The sequence below is a fragment of the Sitophilus oryzae genome, unplaced genomic scaffold (assembly GCF_002938485.1).
Source record: "Sitophilus oryzae breed Bouriz unplaced genomic scaffold, Soryzae_2.0 scaffold_1716_pilon_pilon, whole genome shotgun sequence".
Classification (NCBI taxonomy): Eukaryota; Metazoa; Arthropoda; class Insecta; order Coleoptera; family Curculionidae; genus Sitophilus; species Sitophilus oryzae.
The window spans coordinates 1,944,579-1,965,535 of NW_022146409.1; the positions used below are offsets into that span (position 1 = coordinate 1,944,579).

At 32.3% G+C, this 20,957-nt stretch overlaps 1 protein-coding gene and 1 long non-coding RNA gene across 3 annotated transcripts in view; both read right to left on the reverse strand.

Annotated features, from left to right (window-relative positions):
• LOC115881319 (A disintegrin and metalloproteinase with thrombospondin motifs 18-like) overlaps positions 1-20,957 on the reverse strand; it is a 76,691-nt gene that overhangs the window by 18,251 nt on the left and 37,483 nt on the right. For both annotated transcript variants that reach the window (XM_030898755.1, XM_030898754.1), the window contains 7 exons: positions 10,609-10,741; positions 8,353-8,519; positions 7,866-8,047; positions 5,101-5,222; positions 4,913-5,045; positions 1,694-1,950; positions 1,157-1,422 (listed from right to left, as the gene is read on the reverse strand). In XM_030898755.1, the coding sequence (XP_030754615.1) occupies positions 1,157-1,422; positions 1,694-1,950; positions 4,913-5,045; positions 5,101-5,222; positions 7,866-8,047; positions 8,353-8,519; positions 10,609-10,741 (1,260 nt within the window). The remainder of the gene's footprint in view (positions 1-1,156; positions 1,423-1,693; positions 1,951-4,912; positions 5,046-5,100; positions 5,223-7,865; positions 8,048-8,352; positions 8,520-10,608; positions 10,742-20,957) is intronic.
• Positions 14,998-15,837, reverse strand: LOC115881320. The gene is made up of 3 exons (XR_004050024.1): positions 15,805-15,837; positions 15,450-15,516; positions 14,998-15,088 (listed from the first exon to the last, which is right to left on the reverse strand). It is a non-coding gene; the product is annotated as an uncharacterized LOC115881320 (long non-coding RNA).

Here is a 20,957-nt window from a genome sequence, read left to right on the forward strand (position 1 = left end):
TTTGACAAGAAGGGATTTTTCGAAATTCCAGTTCCAAGAGGGTGAAACCACCCCTCAAATATTACAATATTTTTTATTTAAAAAACGATCAACTTTCCGAAAAAACGCTTAATCACGTATATTTTATTTTGTTTTTTTACATATTTTAAGATTTTTTAAAAATGTATACAGGGTGTTTCGAAAAATCTGGCCATTAATTAATCACGATCCTGTTTAAAACGCTTGACGTAAAAAGCTGATTTTTGGAAAACAGATTGACTTTAAGGTGTAGAGGTTCGATAAGAAGGGATTTTTCGAAACTCGAATTCTAAGGGGGTGAAACTATCCCTCAAATATTAAAATATTTTCTATTTAAAAACCGGTGAGTTTTTCGGAAAAACTCTTAAACACGTATATTTTATTTTGTTGTTTTACATATTTTAAGATTTTTTATAAATTTATACAGGGTGTTTCATAAAATATGACTATTGGGTAATCACGATTCTGCTTAAACTGTTTGACGTTTAAAGCTGATTTTTGACAAACGGATTGACTGTGGGGTGTAGAGGTTCGATAAGGAGGGGTTTCTCGGATCTCAAACTCCAAGAGGGTGAAAACGCCCCTCAAATATTACAATATTTGTTATTTATAAAACGGATAGTCTTTCGGGAAAACGCTTGAACAAGCATAATTTATTTGTATTTTTTTACATATTTTGAAATTTTTTAAAAAATCATACAGGGTGTTCCAAAAAGTTGGGTAATTTCTTAACCACGATTCTGCTTAAACTGCTTGACGTAAAAAGCTTATTTTTGGCAAACGGATTTTTCGAAAATCAAATTCCAACGAGATAAAACTACTCCTCAAATATTACCAAGTTATATAATAATATCGCCATATTGTTTTTTCTAATGCTGACATAAATGTGAGAAAAATTTATCCAGTTTGTATGTTAATGGAAATTCTTGCTTTGCTTTATCATCACCATTACAAATGATTAATTCGACGCGAACGAAGTCGCTGATACACGCTAGTATAATATATTATGATAAATATTGTTTATTTTAGATAATATATATGTCTTATGATAAATATTAGAATATGTTTATCATTTAACACGAATTTACATTAGGTGCTTGCAGTTCATTGCATATTTTAAATAATTTAATTTATTTACCCAAATTTATTGCAAGATTCAACTTCTGTTACAGGTTTCTGTATCAACGAGCAATACTTCCGTTTCACCAACTTGTCCTGTTGATTATCCCAGCAGGCCACTGTTTTTTGACGTCTACCACCACCACAGCTTGCTGAACATGGTCCCCAGCCGCCCATAATCCAGACAAATCGTTTTGAAGGCAAGAGAAAGTCTTTTTGTATGGAGTATTGAGTGTTGTATGTGATGTTGATTTTGTTGGAAATGTTCTTTTCTGATGATATCAACTAAAAATAATAAAATATAACATAGAAATTTAAAAAATTTGAATAACCAGTATACATTGATTTTGTTTTAACTCAACATATACAAAGGAAATGTAAAGAAACCTTTGAGTATTTGCAATTTTATTTGACAACAGACTTAAAATAATCTTTTTTTCAAGATTTTACGTCATTGGCGAATTTTCAAGATTATATAAATAAAAAGAAGAGCGTTAAATAAATAAATATCTTTATTTACGTCCAAAATGAAGGGCCCAGAGGAAAGTAAGCTTACCATAATTATTGTTTCAGCTAAAATAGGACCGAAGCCCCACAACTTATACAATCTTCCAATTCTGTTGTAAAAGAAGTTGACACCATCTACAATTTTAGAGTGTATCGACGTGTTCGGCACTGCCACGATGTATCCCTTTTTTCTTCTATTTTTTAGTACGAAAGCTAAACTGGATTTTGCACTGCTGTATTCGTTTACTACGGTTTCCAACCTGATCTGCCTTGCCATTTTCGGTAATACAGATATTTTAGTGATTTCTAAAATTAATAGATTCATATGATGATAGTAGTTAGACTAGAGGGTTTCTGGCTCACTACAGCCAAGATGGCGGCGGTCCATAACATAGCTGTGCTTTGTTTTTTGTTCTTGCTGTTAAGGTGGTTCAACCTGTACCTTAACAGCTATCTTGCGTTTAATGGACCAGAAACACCCTAGTCTAGCTACTGTTAATTTTAAAATATAATACAGTATAATATATCCGCATAATATGTTCCATTTATTCACTTTTCTTCTCAAAAAAACTTTTAACACGTAAATCATACTCTATTTTTCTTCTACATCAGTAAATTTTTAAATAAATGTAATTTTTACATTATCTATTCGAAAAAATGTTACTTAAAAAATCTTACTTATGTCTGGCTCTTTGATATATCTTTTACTTTACTTATCTTTTACTTGCTCTCTAGAACAGCATGCGGCCCGTCTGGCTGCCGGTAAACTTTGCGTTTCCTATTGCGCATTGAAAGAAGATACTATGTTTTATTAGTCCTTTAAATTCTAGTATTGAATATAAATCGAACATGTCTCTATAGCGCAGTGCGTAAGATATATCAAAGAGCCAGACGTCTTAAAATTCTTTCTCGAAAACGTTGCTAGCTCTTAAGGTGCGATTTCGGTGCCGCGGCTGGCTGCGGCGGCTGGCAGAGCCAATTTTTCTTCGGATACCTTAATGTCTGAGCCAATTCTTCTTCGGATGTGATGGGATATTTAACAAAATTTGTTCCATGGATTTTAATATCTTGTTCTATTATTAGTGACAAAACAAATTGGAATTGATCAAGATTCAATCGGAAAAATTCTCTAAATTTTTAGATTCTTTTAGATGATTATTTATTAATAAATGGAACAATCCTTCCTCGCGTCGCCTTTTAAACATTTCATCTACTTTACACCTTTTTCTAGATAACATTTGGTAAAAGTCTACTTCATCTTCCTCTTCTTCTAATAAAATTAATGTAATCAAATCGTCGTAATCCATATTTTTTAATAAACCCCGCGAAATTTAAAATGACAAAAATGCTACAGTACGCAGTCAACGGCTGCCTAGAACTGCGTCACCGAAAACATCCTTTCATCGCGGCTACAGCTGCTGCGGCCAGCGTCTCTAGTCGCGCAGCTCGAGCAGCACCACCGAAATCGCACCTTTAGACGATTATTTTTAATAAATTTAGGTGTGAAGAAAGTTGTAAAAAAATATAATTATTAATAAAAAATATAATTGTTAATTTCGTTCTATTCAGTAACCGTCAAATATTTATGAATTTTCTGTATTTTCATAAAAAACTCTAATGCATTTTAAGTATCTATAATTTTCCCATCTGTATTTAAAGAAATTTATCTTTAACATAAGTGCCAAATATGTCGATGTACAATTTTAACTCTAGTGGCATAAATATGAGCATACATTTTTTATAGATATAATAAAAGCTTGCGCTAAAAGTGATAAAAATATATTTTAATGCATTAAATAAAAAACGAAGAAAGAAGCATATCAACAAAATTATCCCAAAACCCTTCTTGAGGTACAGTCTGCCACGCTGCATTCACGGCCCGAACCAGATCCCTACGAGTTTCACGAGGCATACCCATTCTCAAAATTCTTCTTTGGACCGCGTCCCATACGTGCTCGATAGGGTTGAGGTCAGGAGATTGTGCCGGCCAGGGTAAGATGTTTAATTGATGAGCATTGATAAACTCACTTACCACTCTGGTTGTATGAGGCCGTGCATTGTCATGCATGAGAATGAAGTTTCTCCCAAAATCATTGGCATATGGTAACACGACAGGCTCAAGAGTTAAATCACGATATGTGATTCCTGTTAGAAACCTTTCAAGAAAAACGAGATCGGTTTTGGTTTGGAACTGGACTCCTTCCCAGACCATAACTGTTCCACCTTGATAAGGGTGCACTTCCTGAACATGATCCAACCGAATAATATTTCCCGGTTCTCTCTATACCCTAAGCCTTCTCGAATCCGGATGAATTCCAAAGCATGACTCATCCGTGAAGAGAACATTGGCCCAGTGTTCATTCGACCACTGAACATGATCTTGAGCCCACAAATATCGTACCTCTCGATTTCCTCTCGTTAAGGGTTGAGCTCTCCAGGGGCGTCTGCTTCTTAAGTTGACCTCTCTTAATCTATTGCAAACAGAGTCAGGATTAACGGTTACATTATGTGTTTCCTGGAGAATTAAACTAAGCTCTGGTGCTGTAAGAGTCGGCCGTCGTCGAGTATTTAATTGTAAAAAATGATCTTGCTGAGGGGTAGTAATGTGATGTCGCCCTGTTTCAACTTTCAGCAACATCACCACTTTCACGGTAACGTGCACTTAATCGCGATATTACACTTTGCGTTGTATTTAATGCTCTAGCTACGTCGATTTGGCGCATTCCAGCTTCGAGCATACCTATGGCCCTTAGCATTTCGTCTCTGTTAAGATGTCTACGCTCCATAATGTCGTTTAATACTAAACAGAGTTATTTGAATGAATTCTGACCAGTTATCATAAAAACATAGCCAGTACAGGTTAAATTCGAACAATTGATGCTAGATGCTTTTTATAGATTTGACAAAAAATGTACAAACACTTCTGCAAATATCCCAAATTTAGAAATAACTAGTGTGACTACTTCGTTTCAATCGAAGTAGAAAGAATCGGCCTACAAATATGTGGTTGTTTATTCAAAACATTTATTTTTAACTTTAATAAAATGATATCCCTAGATTTTTCCGGTGTGCGTAGTTTTTTTTTAATAATTTTCATAATTGATTGGTTTACTACTTGTAATATTAATTATACCGGGTGAGTCTTAAATAACTGCAAATATTTTTAGGGGTAGCTTGGGTTGGTTTATCGCGAAAAAAATTGAAAATTAGAATGTTTTTTAAAAAATGGTACAGAGAAAGTATGTTTCTTTTTACCATTTACTATTACCTCTTTTCAAAACTTTATGAACTGTAGAATTTGATTTATAACATTCTGATTCGTCACCTCCACATACTCCACAACTATCTCTTGAGATGGTGGAATTCAGTTTACCATCGCATCCAACTTGATAACATACTCCCTGGAAATGTTGTACATATAATATCATCAAAATCAATAAAAAATACTTTTAATACCTGCACACAAAGATTGTCTTGATTTTCGTAAGAACACGGTGTTCCGTCAGGAAGGTTTTCATTGGTCATAAATATTTCTTTTCTTTCATCACTTATGCAGGAAAATTTACATTTCTGCTCATCTAAACAATAAAATAATTACATATTATTTGATATTATATTAATAAATAATGTAATATGTTAAAATATAAAAAAATACAAAACAATAAACTGTCTAACATTACTGAAACTAGCTTGTCATGTTTTAAATAATAGTTATTTATGTATCTATCAAGGGAATACGAGTATGTTAATTTCCCAGGACAAATCCACTGTAGAGCCGTCTCAGATACTGGCTTTTGTTAAAGACCTGAGACTGTATGATGTTAACGAGTTATAACTCAAGAAAGGGGAACACACAATAGATCTGTAAGGTCGCGGTGATTATCTCCCCTCCTATAAACACTCTAAATTCTACATTCTACTCAGGACAATGTTTCTGTCAATTGTTTCGGACAACACCCGTTTATAAATTGACGGTTATTGTCAATTGACTTCAGTTGTTTGCCAAAAAAACGCCTTTCGCAAAAGAGATATAAAAATACTAACCTAAGAGCTAGCAACGTTTTCGAGAAAGTATTTTAAGACGTGTGGCTCTTTGATATATCTTTTACTATGTTCTCTGGTACAGCATGCGGCCCGTCTGGCTGCCGATACCCGTTGCGTTTACTACTGCGCATCTTCCCCTAGGAGATGCAAGACCTTGTCGTTGGTGGGGAAGCTCCTGGTCAGGTGCTGTGGGGAATCCCCTCTAGCACTTGGCTTGGTCTAAGAAGCATCTCACTCATCGTCTTGTCCCTGACTGTAGTGTCGTGGCGAGGGAATTGCACCAAGACATATAACGATACCGGGCGGGGCTACGGACAGCCTCAACCTTGGGGCACCTTACTTCTACATGCGGGGCTCTGTAGAAGTGGACCGACTGTCCCTAGCGACTCATAGGAACACTATGAGATCTGGTAATAATAGTAATAAAAACATCACCGGTGAAGCTGTGGGGAAATCACCTAGCGACACTGGGAACAGTAACAATGAAAGTTCCAAGGGGCCAAACCCAAAGAGAACTACAGGAGAGGTGGCTGACACTTGCGTGAGACCATCCTCCGCAAGTGGCATACAAGCTACCACCTCCTCCAAGGGTCGGGAGCCTACCTCCTACCTCTAAACCCAACAGGCGACACAAGCTACCGTTTCGTCTACCCGGCCTGGTTGTAGCTCCTCGACTGTGAGGGACACGGGTCTCCGTAGGAAGTCCTGGGACTATATGATGAGTTATAACTCAAGAAAGGGGGACACAATAGATCTCTAAGGTCGCAGAGATTAACCCCCCTCCCACTTATTCTAATTCTAATTCTACTACTGCGCATCGGAAGAAGATCCTATATTTTTTATTAATTTAGTCCTATAAATTCTAGTATTGAATATAAATCGAACATGCCTCCATAGCGCAGTGCGTAGAGTTTCCGACCACGAACCGATGATTCAGAGTTCGAATCCGGGTCAGGTCAAAGACTTTTTTATTTTATTTTCGTTTATATTCGGATAGTAAAGTATTAAATAATTCTGGTAATTAAAAAAACAAATATAAATTAAAGGACCAATTAATTATTTATAATACAGGGTGTCTCAGATTTTAATCGGGAAAATTTAATAGACGATAGAACTTGCAAAAATAAAACAAATAGTTCATATCAACTTGTAAGATTTAAAGCTCCCTTTTCGAGATACAGGGTGTTAAAGTTACTTAAAAAAGAAAACAAATTTAAGATATTTCAAAAACTATTTAATCGATTTTGATATAACTTGACCCGTTTATAATACTTACTATGGGACTTAATTTGATGTAATTAGATTTAAGTTTAATGGCCAGGGGCGGCGGTGGGGCATCACTGTTAAATTATTTTAAAAGAAAAAATAGGCACGCCACTGCTTTTTTAGAAGTTTAATATTATTTTTGGATTTAGTAATTAAAAATATTATTTTTTTTTGTCTCCTGCCTTTTTTGTCTATCTTGCTTACTTCTTGCGAAAAAAAATAAATTCTAATTGGTAATTAATATTATAATTGGTATTCTAATGGTACTCTGTATCTCGAAAAGGAAGCTTTAAATCTTACAAGTTGATATGAAATTTTTGTTTTATTTTTGCAAGTTCTATCGTCTATTAAATTTTCCCGATTAAAATCTGAGACACCCTGTATAATTAAAGGACCAATAAAAATATAGGATCTTCTTTCAATGCGCAGTAGGGAACTAGGCGCAACGTTTACCGGCAGCCAGACGGGCCGCATGCTGTTCTAGAGAGCATAGTAAAAGATATATCAAAGAGCCAGACGTCTTAAAATGCTTGTTTTTCCGACGTTGCTAGCTCTCATACTATACCTTCAGTGGCTGGGACAGAAAAATATTGTAGCTGGGGATGTCGTTGAAACTGTTCTCTTGTACACTTGTATTATATATGACATTAATGATGTAAATAAATTATTAGAGTGCCTATAGTTAGATGAGTGTCCATTTTCATTTTATATTATTACTACTAAATCTCTATTGTATTTAATGGTTGTTACCAATAAAAGGCAGAGGAAATTATGGCATCTTAATTTCTGCTAATAATGTGCGAGTTATTTATGGTTAGCGTAACCAAGACGATATAAGCTTATATTAATTCAGTAAAAAATAAATGTTATTACGAAGCGTAACATAAATTAATTAAAAAAAAAAACATTACCTTGGTCACTTTCATAAGGTAGCCATGTATCAGTGACTTGTAATTCAGGATTAGGAAATATTTTAGGCAGCATCTTGCACTGCTCAGCTCTCAAATCTACGTAAGAATTCTTACATGGACCTTTTGAACATATTTGCCAATCTTCAGTCCTGCCTTCACAAGTTTTACCGCCATATGATGGTCTGTGAATTAAAAACTTTTATTACCATATTTGCTACCTTTTTTATTTATTTACCAAACATAGCTCAACAGGATGAAACAATCAGAAGATATCATTTAATACGAAGATTAAATAATTCAAGTTACTCATTTTGAAAAAGACCAAATTAAGGGTCGAAACGTCATTAAATTACTTTGTTTTATCAATAAATAATAATTAATGGATTAAATCTCTAAAATATTAGTAAGTTAATTGTTAAGTGTGTGTTGTTAATGTCAATTATATTATTACCAAGAATAAAATGTAATTAAAATTTATTAAACATACTTTGGATTATCACATTTTCTTGATCGATACTGTATTCCGGTTCCACAAGAACGAGAACAAGGTCCCCATGGTCCCCAGATACTCCATCCTCCATGTTGGGGGTTTAACACAATCGGAATTTTGCTGATAGTGTCTGTTATTTCACTGCAATATCCGTTGAAACACCACTAAAAAGTTTATAATTTAAGTAGGAAAAAATAGTAAGCTATATTTTTTTTGTGAATTATTAACCAACGCGAACTACCAATTTAATTTATACACTATTAATTTATTTGCTTTATAGTTGCAGATAATAACGAATTATGAAACATCGTACAATCGAAAAAAAACGGCGTCATAGACGGCTAGGGAGTTATAATCAATGATAATGTTACCGTGGTCATTTTCTAGAAGTAATTTACTAAAAATTGACATAAAACTTGTCACAAATTACACTAATTATAGAAGGATTAAAAAGGATAGAACGTTCCCAGACACACAAATCTATTTCCAAAAAAATATTTTTTTTCTCGAATTTACCATTTCTTGCCGTTACCATTTCTTTACCATTTATTCGAAGTACACCATTTAAAAGATTTATTTTTATTCAATATAAAAATAAATTAAAAACTTCTTAAGGCGAACTGGCAGTAAGCGTCATTAACAAATAAAGAAGTGTACAGCTCAAGTAAATGACGATCAGCGCAAAATTGTCATCAATTGTCATTCCCAGCCGTCGGTGTTCTTTAGCATTCGTGTTTTAGTTGTATTTTTTGCATTTAATAAAATTAAATGCTGGAAGTATCTTCTCGCCCTTAATTATTTTTGCGCGGATAATATGCTCTCTGAAACCTTTCCCAAATAGCATTTTTAGACACAAAATCGAAACAAAAATCTCTTCTGAGAAACATTGCGAATCAGTTTCGTCATATTTTTCATACATATGTAATATAAATCGCTTTTTGTTTCGAAACATTTTACCAAAACATGGTTTTTACTACATTAGCTATAATAATAAGGATCCTCAGTGTCACAAATTTTTCGAAACTTTTAAGAAACAGAGGTGGCCCACATTTACAGATTTCGTACCCGTTTTGTGCCTGGAAAGTTTCCATAATTTATTTCATATTCTGTCAAATATGAGAACATAACCTTACTTTATTGTTTGGATTTTGTTCTGCAGTTTTTGCATTTAAGCATTCTTCAAGTTTTACACATATGTGGTACATATGGACATATGGTAAGTACAAATACAGATATTTTTCTTATGCGACCCAACAGAAAACCGAAGAAACGGGAACATGTTGGACAAATTGCAGAAAATGTTTCGAAACGTTTCCTCTAAAAGTTTTGATTTTGCATCGAAACAATTTAGGAAATGGCTAGTGCTACCACACTGGAAACACATGTAATAAAATCATATAAAATATATAAGTTTCGAAAATGTTTCATATTTGTGGCCTCGTTTGTGGCATACCGTTTCATACCGTTTTGGACACAATTATTCGAAACATTACCTAAAATGTATCCAAAAATGCTACTTGGGTTATACAGTATGTCCCCTGATTATCAAGAGGAAAACTTTTGTATTAATGACATTTCGAGAAAAATGCATTATTCATTAAATTTTTTTTTTCTAAAACGGTTAATCCCGTTTATTATTTTCCAAATTGCCATACCGTTTTAAAGAAAATAAAAAAAAGCATCAAAACATGGTTGAATTTTTTTCCTAAAAAGTCCTAAACATCAAAATGCGTTTCTTTCCCTAGCATTATTCTTTTAAAAACATTTTAAAACAGCAAAAATATGACTTTAGTTAAAATTCTATCAATAACAATCTATCAACGAATTACGTTACGAAATTACATTACCATAAAACCGCGTTTTAATTTTTCTAAGGACTTTTTAGGAAAAAATTCAACCATATTATCATGTTTTTCTTTAATTTCCTCTAAAGCGGTAAGGAAATTTGGAGAAGTATAAACGTGATTAACAATTTTAGAATAAACAAAAAAATTTATGAAGATGCATTTTTCACAAAATGTCAATAATAAAGGTTTTTCCTCTTGTATAAAGAAAATCCGGGGACATACCGTAATTATATTACTTTCAACAGTTAGTTGTACAGTTTTAATAGGTTAAAATTATTCCTAACGTTTATTCATCTTAATAAATGCTTTATTATCCTGGATTTCATACGTTCTATTAGCAAATAATCCACGTATTTACCCAGGTACAGAACAAAAACAAACAGCATAAAATATGGCTTTTACGAACCTTTCCAAATCCACACTCCGTCCCTTCGAGCGGAGGCCCTTTTTTGGTTTTGCACACAAAAGGATTGTGTTTATGGCCGCACCACAAATGGGAACAGGGTTCGCTCACATCAAAGGCTCGGCACATCGAATATCTATACAGAGACAAAGGGAATTACTGTTAATTAAAAAACTCTTTGATTACTTATAGCCAATCACACAATCTGTTTTAATAAAGTTATTTTATTTTAATAATAATATTAAATAAAATCTGTTTATAATTATTTTCTCCTTCTATGTTTCTTTACTTTAGATTTGGTTTAGATTTTTAAATTTTACTATTAAGAGTCCATTTTACTAGTAGTTAAAGATAAAGGATTATATCCGTATTGTAACACATTTTTAGACAATTTCTTTATTTTTAAGATTTTGATCAAATGATCAAACATCAACAAAATATTCCTTATGTTTGGGCTAAGTTTTCTCGAAAATAAAGACATAATTTAAAATTCCGTTACAATGTGGAAATAGACTGAAGTTTTGTGATTACAGTGATATATAATTTAGATGGTTCTGTAACAAATTGCTCGCTATTTTATGGCAAATGCTGAAGCACTGCAAACCTTAATCAAGCCTTAATCAAAGCACGTGGAATTATGGGCGTGGCTTAACACGACAGGATCGAGCTAAGCCTTAGGCAGATTTCTGAAATATAGTAATAGTCTTGTAATAGGTATATATTATTTAAACTGTGGCAATAGACTCTTAATGATTAATCGGTTATTCAGAGAATAAATTGTAACGTACTCTATAATTTACATATGGAACAATCAACGATCATTGACATACTTGGCAGTACTGTGTTAGAGGATTTTAGGATTACTTATTGGTACTGATACTAAACAAATTATCGATTGAAAAATTTTAGCTAATTATGTCAATTCAATATTTTTGCCTTATTATACAGAGTGGTCCGAACTGTATTCCGGAAACTTTGGCAGCATATTCTGCAGACAAATATAAGTAAAAAAGTTCGTATAAATGTACACTGATAAAAAAGATAGACTTGAACTAAAGTCGTCATCGTTCTTGAAAAAAGAAATTTAGTGGTAAGAGAATTTATTTTAGCGCAAAAGAAAATATTTTGCCTGAAGAAAAAATCTCTTAACTCAAGAAAACTTGTTCTCTTGAAAAATTCGAAAATTTCTCTTGAATCTATTTTCATTCAACCAAGTGCAAGTTATTTTGTTTTAAGATAATAACAAAAATACGCTAGGAAGTACTTCATTCAAGAAACATGGCCATTTTTCCAATAGCTAAATACTCTTTTGATGAAAAATAATAACGACACGCAAAGACGATGACGAAGGATGGTATTATACAATCAGTCGGCAGTCCGATCAGTCACACGTCGCATTTCATAGGTCGCACATCATAGTTCCTACGGGTTTTGTTGCTTGGAATTTTCCACTTGGAATTTTGCATAATTTGCTTTTTAAACGCATATCGTATAACAAATTAGTGATCGTTATTAACATGCATTTGTCATTTTTTATGGACAAATATTAGGATATATGGATTCTTTAAAGGATTTTCTGAAACAATGGAAATTAGAGCACTTATTTGCTATATTTAAAGGTAAGAGACATTTACCTAATATACCTGTTTAGATAATGCATGCATGACTATAGACAGAATAAGAGTATAGGTATCGATATTTTTATGCAAATAATTATTACAAAAATTTTAGAATTTCAAGTCGTCGTATTAAAAAATTGAAAATGTGACCAAAGCTTAAAATTTTAATAATTTGTTTGCTTTATTTTGATTAATTGTGATGTAACATTTTTTTGTAATTTGTAGAGTGATGAACCACCCCAAAAAATACCAAGGAGTGAAGAAGCAGAAATAACTACTATCGAGGAAAATAATATCACTTTAGACCAGGAAAACCTAAATTTATCAGAAAATAATATACCTCGTAATATGCCTGTATAATGCCTGTACATGATGTATAGACTTCTCTTAGATCAAAATAAATTTTAGTTGAGTCAATGGTATTTGCTATTGGTTGAAGAAAAGTGTCTCTTTAATCAAGAAATCTCCCTTTTCAATCAAGAATTTTTGCATGAATCAAAGAGACTATTGTTCTTGTAGCAAGAACTTCTTTGCATATTAATTTTGGGTCAGGAGTGAAATACTTTGAACAGATAGATTCTCCTATTCCCTAAAGTAATTTTTTAAAGCTCATGAGAAGATAGTTAATGCTTTGGGCAAAGAAACGTCGTTCTTGGCCCTATTGAACAGCGCCAATCTTTTGGGTCACAGTCATATTCATTTCGACTGAGAGATTCTTTTTTTCAGTGTATGTCCTAAAATGCTTACTTTCAGAGATACAGGTTGTATGTAGAAGTTTCATTTTTATTTCGATTTTTTCCAAATAATTTCTGAAGTAACGTCAATATTTGGATGAAAATTAGTGTCTGGGAGTTTTTGATATGAGAAATTTGATTTTGATGGCAATTTGTCTACTATTTATATGTGTTTAACTGTTTTGAAGAGTAATCACTTTTCGTCCATCCCGTATAAAACTACTGAGTGAAAAAATATACATTTCCGTTATAAAATAGTTTCTGTTGAACTACATAGCAGCACAAAAACATTTCAGATTTATGATTTCAGTCTAATACCTATTTAGCCAACATCTGTAATTTATGTCAATGATGACAGGTTTTGACAATTTAGTTTCCAAATATCTTAAGAACCATTACTCGTAGCGATTTTTACCAAGACACCTTTTTTACGTAAAAAACGTCGTAAATGTATATTTTTTTACTCAGTAATTTTATACAGGTACGGACGAAAAGTTAATACCCTTCAAACTAAATAAAAAATATGTAGGTGGCGGACCCTACAAGTAGGAGTCAAAAATCAAGTTTCTCATGTCAAAAAACTCTTACACACGAATGTTCATCCAAATATTGACGTTACTTCAGAAATTGAAATGGTACCACCATTTCTCAAATGAATAAGCTTGTAGAGGGTAAGAGGAAACCGGGTGGACAACTCAAATCATCAAGGATATTTTCCATGAAAACTTAAAGGGGATAAGCATGCAGACATCAGTGGGAGGAAGCAGCGCACAATAGAACGCAATGGAAAAGAATTATAAACTTAGTCAACAACGATAACCGAAAAGTAAATAGGCAACAAAGTAATGAGATTTTTGAATGTCCGGAGTGCGGAAGAGTGAATTGTGATCATGTATCGGGCTTTTCAGTCACAGAAAAGCTCATGAAAGAAAACGCCTTCCGTAACTATCTTCTGATGCGTGTCAAATACTCGTCAGCGAGTAATGGCAAAATGGAAGTAAGTTATTGGAAAAAACTCGAAATAAAAATGAAATTTGTACACCCTGTATTTCCGAAACGGGTAAGCATTTTAAGACATACATTTATACACACTTTTTTATTTATTTTTATCTGCAGAATGTGCTGCCAAAGTTTCCGGAATACAGTTCGGACCACCCTGTATATCTTCTTGATTTTTTTCTTTTTATTTTCACACTGGCGTTCAAAACAAAATGTACAGAAATAGATGATTTTTCTTCTATTTCCTATTTTCTAATAAGAATAAGTTACTCTAAATGCGACATCGCTCCATTATATCGTATTTAAACAGATGACGAAAGATGTTTCATTTAGAATTAACTTATCCTCATCAAAAAATATGAAATAGATAGAAAAAACAGATATAGTTAATAAAATAAAAATAATTAACTGGATATGTTTAATACTAATTAATTATTAGTAATAACTTTATTAAAAATAGTAAATACAATAAAATAAATAAAATTTCTTCTTCAGACGAAGGCTCGCACGGCACTGCTATACACTTAACTTGTTCATATAAATACAATAACAATAATAAATCAATACAATTAGCATTAAATAATATAAAATACAACTAACAAAGTTTTGTCGCGAACTTTGAATTGGATCAATGGTATCTATGTATAAAAATATAGACCCACGAATTAAAGCGAAGTAACGGGAAGAATCAAATACGTGCAATAAATCCAATATCATTTTGGCCGCGCCGGCGCTTCGCAAAAGTTTAAAGCATGATGCGCACTTGAGCGAAGCGCGCCGAAGCCGAAGCCATATGCCATATGCGAAGCACTGTTTTTCGCACGCGATAGATAATTAAAGTTGTTTTAAGCTGACCTTTTTAATTTTAGTATTATGCGTACAGAAATATTATCTATGTGACGATTTGATAAAAACATTGGATTCGTAACATTAATATAAAAATGCCTTTTATTCTGCATTTTTTCTCAATTTCTACCCAGGTATTGTCTCGTCTCAATTCATTATGATAATTTGGATTCTCAACATAACTCTTTGTAGCTCTGTATAATCTTAATGAATGTTTCATCATCCTTGATCTCAGTAATTAAACTGAATTCACAGGTTGTACGATTCCTTTGCTATGCTTGAGGTCTGAAACAAATAAATTTGTATAATTATGTGACACATCAAAAAAACCTCGAGTATGGTTTATAGGATGAAAAAATTAAAAGTGGATGCCGTTGAAGGGCTCTAAAATCTCAACAGAAATTGGCTATGAACTTTTTATCTTAGTCTTTAAGTTAACACAGGCATTATTTTTCATAAGAAATAATTATGGTGTTTATATGCCTTTTAAAAATAAGCAGGATTCAAAAACAATTGCTGATAAAGCAAATTTACATTTTTGAGTAGTATGCTCCACTTATTGTATTTTTTAATTCTTACCTAACTTGGGTGTAAACAACTGTCTGGGTAAATTCTTAAAAGAAGTCTTACAAGAGACAGATCTTACCTCACTCACAAAAACTGCAACATCTGCACTCTGGAAGATTCCTGATTTGGGTTATCTGATCCTTTCTCTAAAATGATAGATACAATTTAAAAAATCTAAAACGATAATTTTAACAAACCAAATTCAGTTTGGATTAGTAATACATATTAATATTTTTAATAAACTGTGGAATATCTAATAATTGAATCACTCTCTGCCAAATTAAAGTAGCCAGTGCCATAACTTGTTTATTTACAGCTCAATTAAAATATTTTTTGTTATAAAGTTGATATGATATTTTTTTTAAAATAATAATGTTCATCTTCAGTACTGAATATTTTGCGAGTTTAATTTGGCCCACGGTGTAGGTACCTACCCTTTTCAGTTACTGTTTTTCTCAGGTAACAGTCCATGTCTAATACCAACGAGAGAGTGGTCTACCAACAAGTTCTACAACAAATGTTTGTCTTTAAATACAGCGTTTGTACCTGGATTGACATCACTGGACACCAAATTACCAGTAGGTTGATCATCTAAAAGATTATTTTAATTTTATTAGAACAAAATATCTGGAAACGTTCTTTATTTAACTAAATGCATATACTTACCCATATGAACTGGTGTATATAAAAACTCAGTTGGAAGAGAATTAACTTCTAAACCTTTTTTTATTCCAGGTACGATCTTGATTACAAAAATGTAAATCACAAACTCTATAAATCTTTTAAATATCTTGCTGTGTTGTATTTTCCATTTTAAGGTTTCGCACTTTATATCACTTTTGAAATAATGTAGGATCGTTCTTCGAGAATGTATGTCTTTTGGAAAACAAATCCATACATGCCGGCATCGGAACAACATACTTATGAAATGGCTTACGGCCTGATTCCATCAATGTTTTTAATAAAAAGTTTAAACAATCTTTAAAATTTCAGTAAAACTTTTTTCGATCTTTGACGGTGCATATTATTTGATTAAAACTGACTTGATTTGATTTGAAAAACGCTAAAAGTCATAATATTTTTCCCTCCAGCGCGACCGGTGGTTCGTCACAGAACTAATAAATTTGTGTATAACTGGTTGCGGTGAAAAAGTCCTTTCAAAGATCTCAATTTCAGTTTCCCATATATTTTAGTTTGTATATGACTGACACTCACTGCCAAAATGACACGCTTTTTTTGTCTTTAATTTTTTGGCATAGGGTATAATTCACACTTAATATCTACAGAAAAATTAATATTGATATATGTATTGACCGTGTCAGGCCAACTTACAAATATTGATAAAATATTGACAATAAAAAACATTGACAATATTATTGATCGTGTGAGGGCCGCTTAAGATCTTAATACTAATTTCAAATGTATTTTATTGTATATTGAATACAGCCCAACAAACATTTTCACAAAACCCAGTATCTGAGACGGTTAATGTTCTCCATCTCTGATATCAGTCGTATCAAAGTTTATGGCACGAATGGATGTCGTCTCGGCACACTCAGTGTTGAGGTGTTCTGGTGTTTCCCCATTTCCCCACAGAATCCACCGTTTATTGAGGAGAGAGTGTCCTGTTAAAAACATCGTGAGAATCCAACGATTGTTCTTACTCTAATCAAAGAAAATCTTTGATTTTTCCCTCTCTTTGCTTTTAGGCTAGTAGAGTAACTCTGATTGGAAACGTAAAAGTTTTATATTGACTTTTATATTGACTAAAGAATTCTCTTATGGTTGGAACGCATTTTTTCCACAACGGATTAACGTAACCGTACCGAAAACGGTTCTCTGCTGTGTTGGAACAAACCTATTCCGCTCTTATTAATCATTTATGACATAAAATTATGATTACTTTTTTTCTTAAAAGGTCGTAAAAACTATCAATTTTGTTTTTATGAGAAACAAATAACATCATGTAAAAAACGCTGCTTTTAGATTGGCTGTGTTGTTTTTACGAGAGACATAAAACGGATTTTCCCTCACACAAAGAGCTTTGTAAAAACTATCGTTTCCCAGTCTGAAAGTATAATTAATTTTATGTTTGTTCAGACCGAGGAACAGAGGCACTTTATTGAAAAGCAAACCCCGATTTTATAATCCACTGTTCAGTTTGTCTTTTTCATTTGTATGATGTGTTATTCGTTTATTTACAAAAATTTAAAACTCCAATAAATACAAAAGTCCTAGATTTTGAATTTGAATAAGTTGTTTGAGAGTTTAAAAACTTGCCATAGTATGTCTCTCTTAAACCAAATTTATAAGTTTAGTTTGAGGACAGAAAACAAAGTGCGAATCGCGCCTTGTAGCCCGTTCTGTTTGAATAAAAAGAACAACGAGAAAAGAAGAAAGAAAAAGTAGAAACAAAAAAAAAGAAAGGAAAAGTGGTAAAGGCAGTGTTGCTACAGCCAGCTCATTCCGGGTAGATCTGACCCTTTATAAAACAATTAATTTTTTTTTCAACAGTTTTTGTAGACCGTATATGTTTTAAAAAAACTAAAGTGTTCTCAAATAGTTGCATTTAGATATTTTAAATACATTTTTTTCTTTGTTCTTTGTATTTTTTTTGCTTCCGACGACGAAAATAGATATACTTTCCGAAACGTTAAGCATTTTTTGTCCGTTAGACAAATTTGTTTATTAGTAAGCCACTGCTGACAATTAGTCTCCGTTGGATTAACACAGCAGTGTTTACAAAAAATAACTATTTTATTCTGTAGATTTTCTTACCGTGGCGAAATACCCATAGGACTTTTTGGAGAGAATCCGCTACAGAGGTATAGACATTTTTTACCCTTTGGATATATACCGAGTGCAAAAACTTGGGTATTTACCCAAATTTCAATATACTGGGTACTTGCCCATCCTTAGCCACAACTCAGCAACGCGTAACCAGGTCTGCTAGTTATTCAATAAATATCAATTTTATAGGTATAAAAAAATTGTCCAAACATAAATTTGGATAAAACTTGTAATATGTGTTCTTTTTAAAATAACTAAAGAAAGGTATCTACTTTACCAATCAGCCTTTATTGTCTAAGTTTCTAATTTAGCTTGTTTTAGTATGTTGAAATATGAAATATTAAAATACATATCCAAAGTCACTAACTCATAGTCACTCTTTGATCGGGCTCGAAACAGCAATGTAGAAATTAGTTTAGTAAATTTAAAAAAAATAGTTTTGTGTTTAAAGAAAAGTAATGTCGTTGGATATTATTATGTTATATATTTCAAAAAGGATATTATAATACGTATGGATATTTTAATATTTCATAACGGAAATGTCCTTGTATTCTAATGTCATATGATGCTAGTTTTAAGGCTTTTTTGTGCAGAGGATGTTTTTTTTTTGCTAATTGACTCAGTCAAACTGTCCTGATGATGGGAATAAAATTCTCGAAAGCTTGACAAATTTGAAAAAGTAGTTTCATTAGCCTGTGTGGAGATTATTGACTGCATCCTCACTTAAATTTTGAGTTTTTTCTTAACTTAGTCAGTCACGACTAACCTGCTATTTTTAAGCAATTTAATGTAAAAATATACTTAAATTACTCTATATAGAGGGTGAGTTTTAAATAACTGCACAAAATATTTACAAGTTACAAAGACACTGAAAAGCTATACATTTTTTTTAAATATCCTTTTCTAAGAAAACATTCGTGCACAACCGGGTGCGTCTCGGAAGTGGCCAAACCAAACCTCTAAAACTTTTTTATTTTTTTCCCTTACCAACCCCCAACCCCCACCAAAAACTAATGGCCAGATTCTCGGGTGCCACAGTATTTTTGTGCCAAATTTGGTTAAAATCGGTTTAGCGGTTTTTGAGTTATCGTGTTACAGACGGACAGACAGACACCATGAACATATTTTGTATTTAGGTCATTTATGACCCAAATAACCCATTTTGAGTAAAATTAAAAAAATTTTTTTTTGCCGATCATAATAGCCTACCATACCTGTTGGTATGGTCAATTAAAAAACGAGATTTGGTATATTAGTATTTATATTTTTTTTTTATATATTTTTTTTTTATTATTTTTTATTGTTTTTGGTCACTTCCGGTTTTATCGGAAATGGCTACAACTTTGGATATTTAAATGGCACCCCCGGGAAATTTCTATTTTATTCGATAAAAAATAACACTCTGAATTTTTCAAATAGAACAAGGGTGGCTCGTTAGCATATTTTGAAAAAAACATTTTTTACGAATAATTTGATACCACACACTTGATATTTCGAGTCAAATTGTCGTTATGAAACGCATGTTACAATTTTAAATAAACCATATGCGAAAATGTCATAAGTTGACATATGATATGTCATTCTATTCAGAGTCTCATTTTCTATTGAATAAAGTAAAAAATACCGAGGGTGTCGTTTAAAAAGTTGTAGTTATTTATGGTGAAACAGGAAGTAACCAAAAACAATTTTGAATACGTCAATCAATCCTACTTTATGTCATATATTAATATATCAAATCTCGTTCTTTTATGCGAAAAAATAAAAGAGTTATAGGGGGTGAGCCACTTTTGAGACGAACCCCGTAGGTATACTATATACAGGGTGCTACAAATTCGAGGTACGAGCATTGGTATCTCGGAAACCGTAAGAGATACGAAGATGGTTAAATTGGGGCAAAGTTGCGCTTTAGAATGTTCACCAAGATACCATCAAAAAAAAATTAAAAGTTTCAAGGATTGCTGAGTTTTTTGGAAAAAACCTAAATTTTTTGAAAATCAATTTTATTTTTTCCTGGCGTTACTTTTTAAAAAATCAAAAAACTAATTGCACATTCTCATGGCTACTTTATTAGGGCTATCTGAAAATATTTTTAGTTTTTCAAATTAGCTGATAATTTGTGAGATACAGAGGTCAACTTAATTTATTTAAATACGGACCTGCATTTTTTATTTCAGATTTTGAAAGAACTCGATCTCCTGAGTACAATGATATGCCACACTTAATATTTTTTTTGTTTCGAACATTTGAACACAATTTAATTAAACTTATTTCAAGTCCGGCTGTGTTTTTTTTAAATATTTAATCTATTCATCGTTACAATATTGGTAAGCTTTCAAACTTAACAATGACGTGGAGTAAAATATTGAATACGGATAATCAAATGCAATTAAATAATAAAAAATAATATAGGCATTCCTTGACGTAATTTTTAAAAGTGACAATACATTTCAACATTACAATAAAGAGTACAGAATGCATTCGAAAGTATAAGAAGAAGATATGTTCTAAGAGCTATAAATAAGATTGAACGAAAAATACATTAATTTGTGCATTAGGGATGGTGGTAACCCTTTCGAACATGTAGAGCATTACTAGTTTTAGAACCTAGTTTGCAGAAGTTGATTTATTTATAATAACTACGATTAATATTATGCATATTATTAGATAGTATACTGAGATTTCAAAATCACAATAAAAAAAGTTATAAATAATATTTTTAAATTGCTGACCTGGGTATTATTTGTTATCTTTCTTTTTGGCTCGATTCAATGTTAATTAGCGCTGATCCATATTGTTG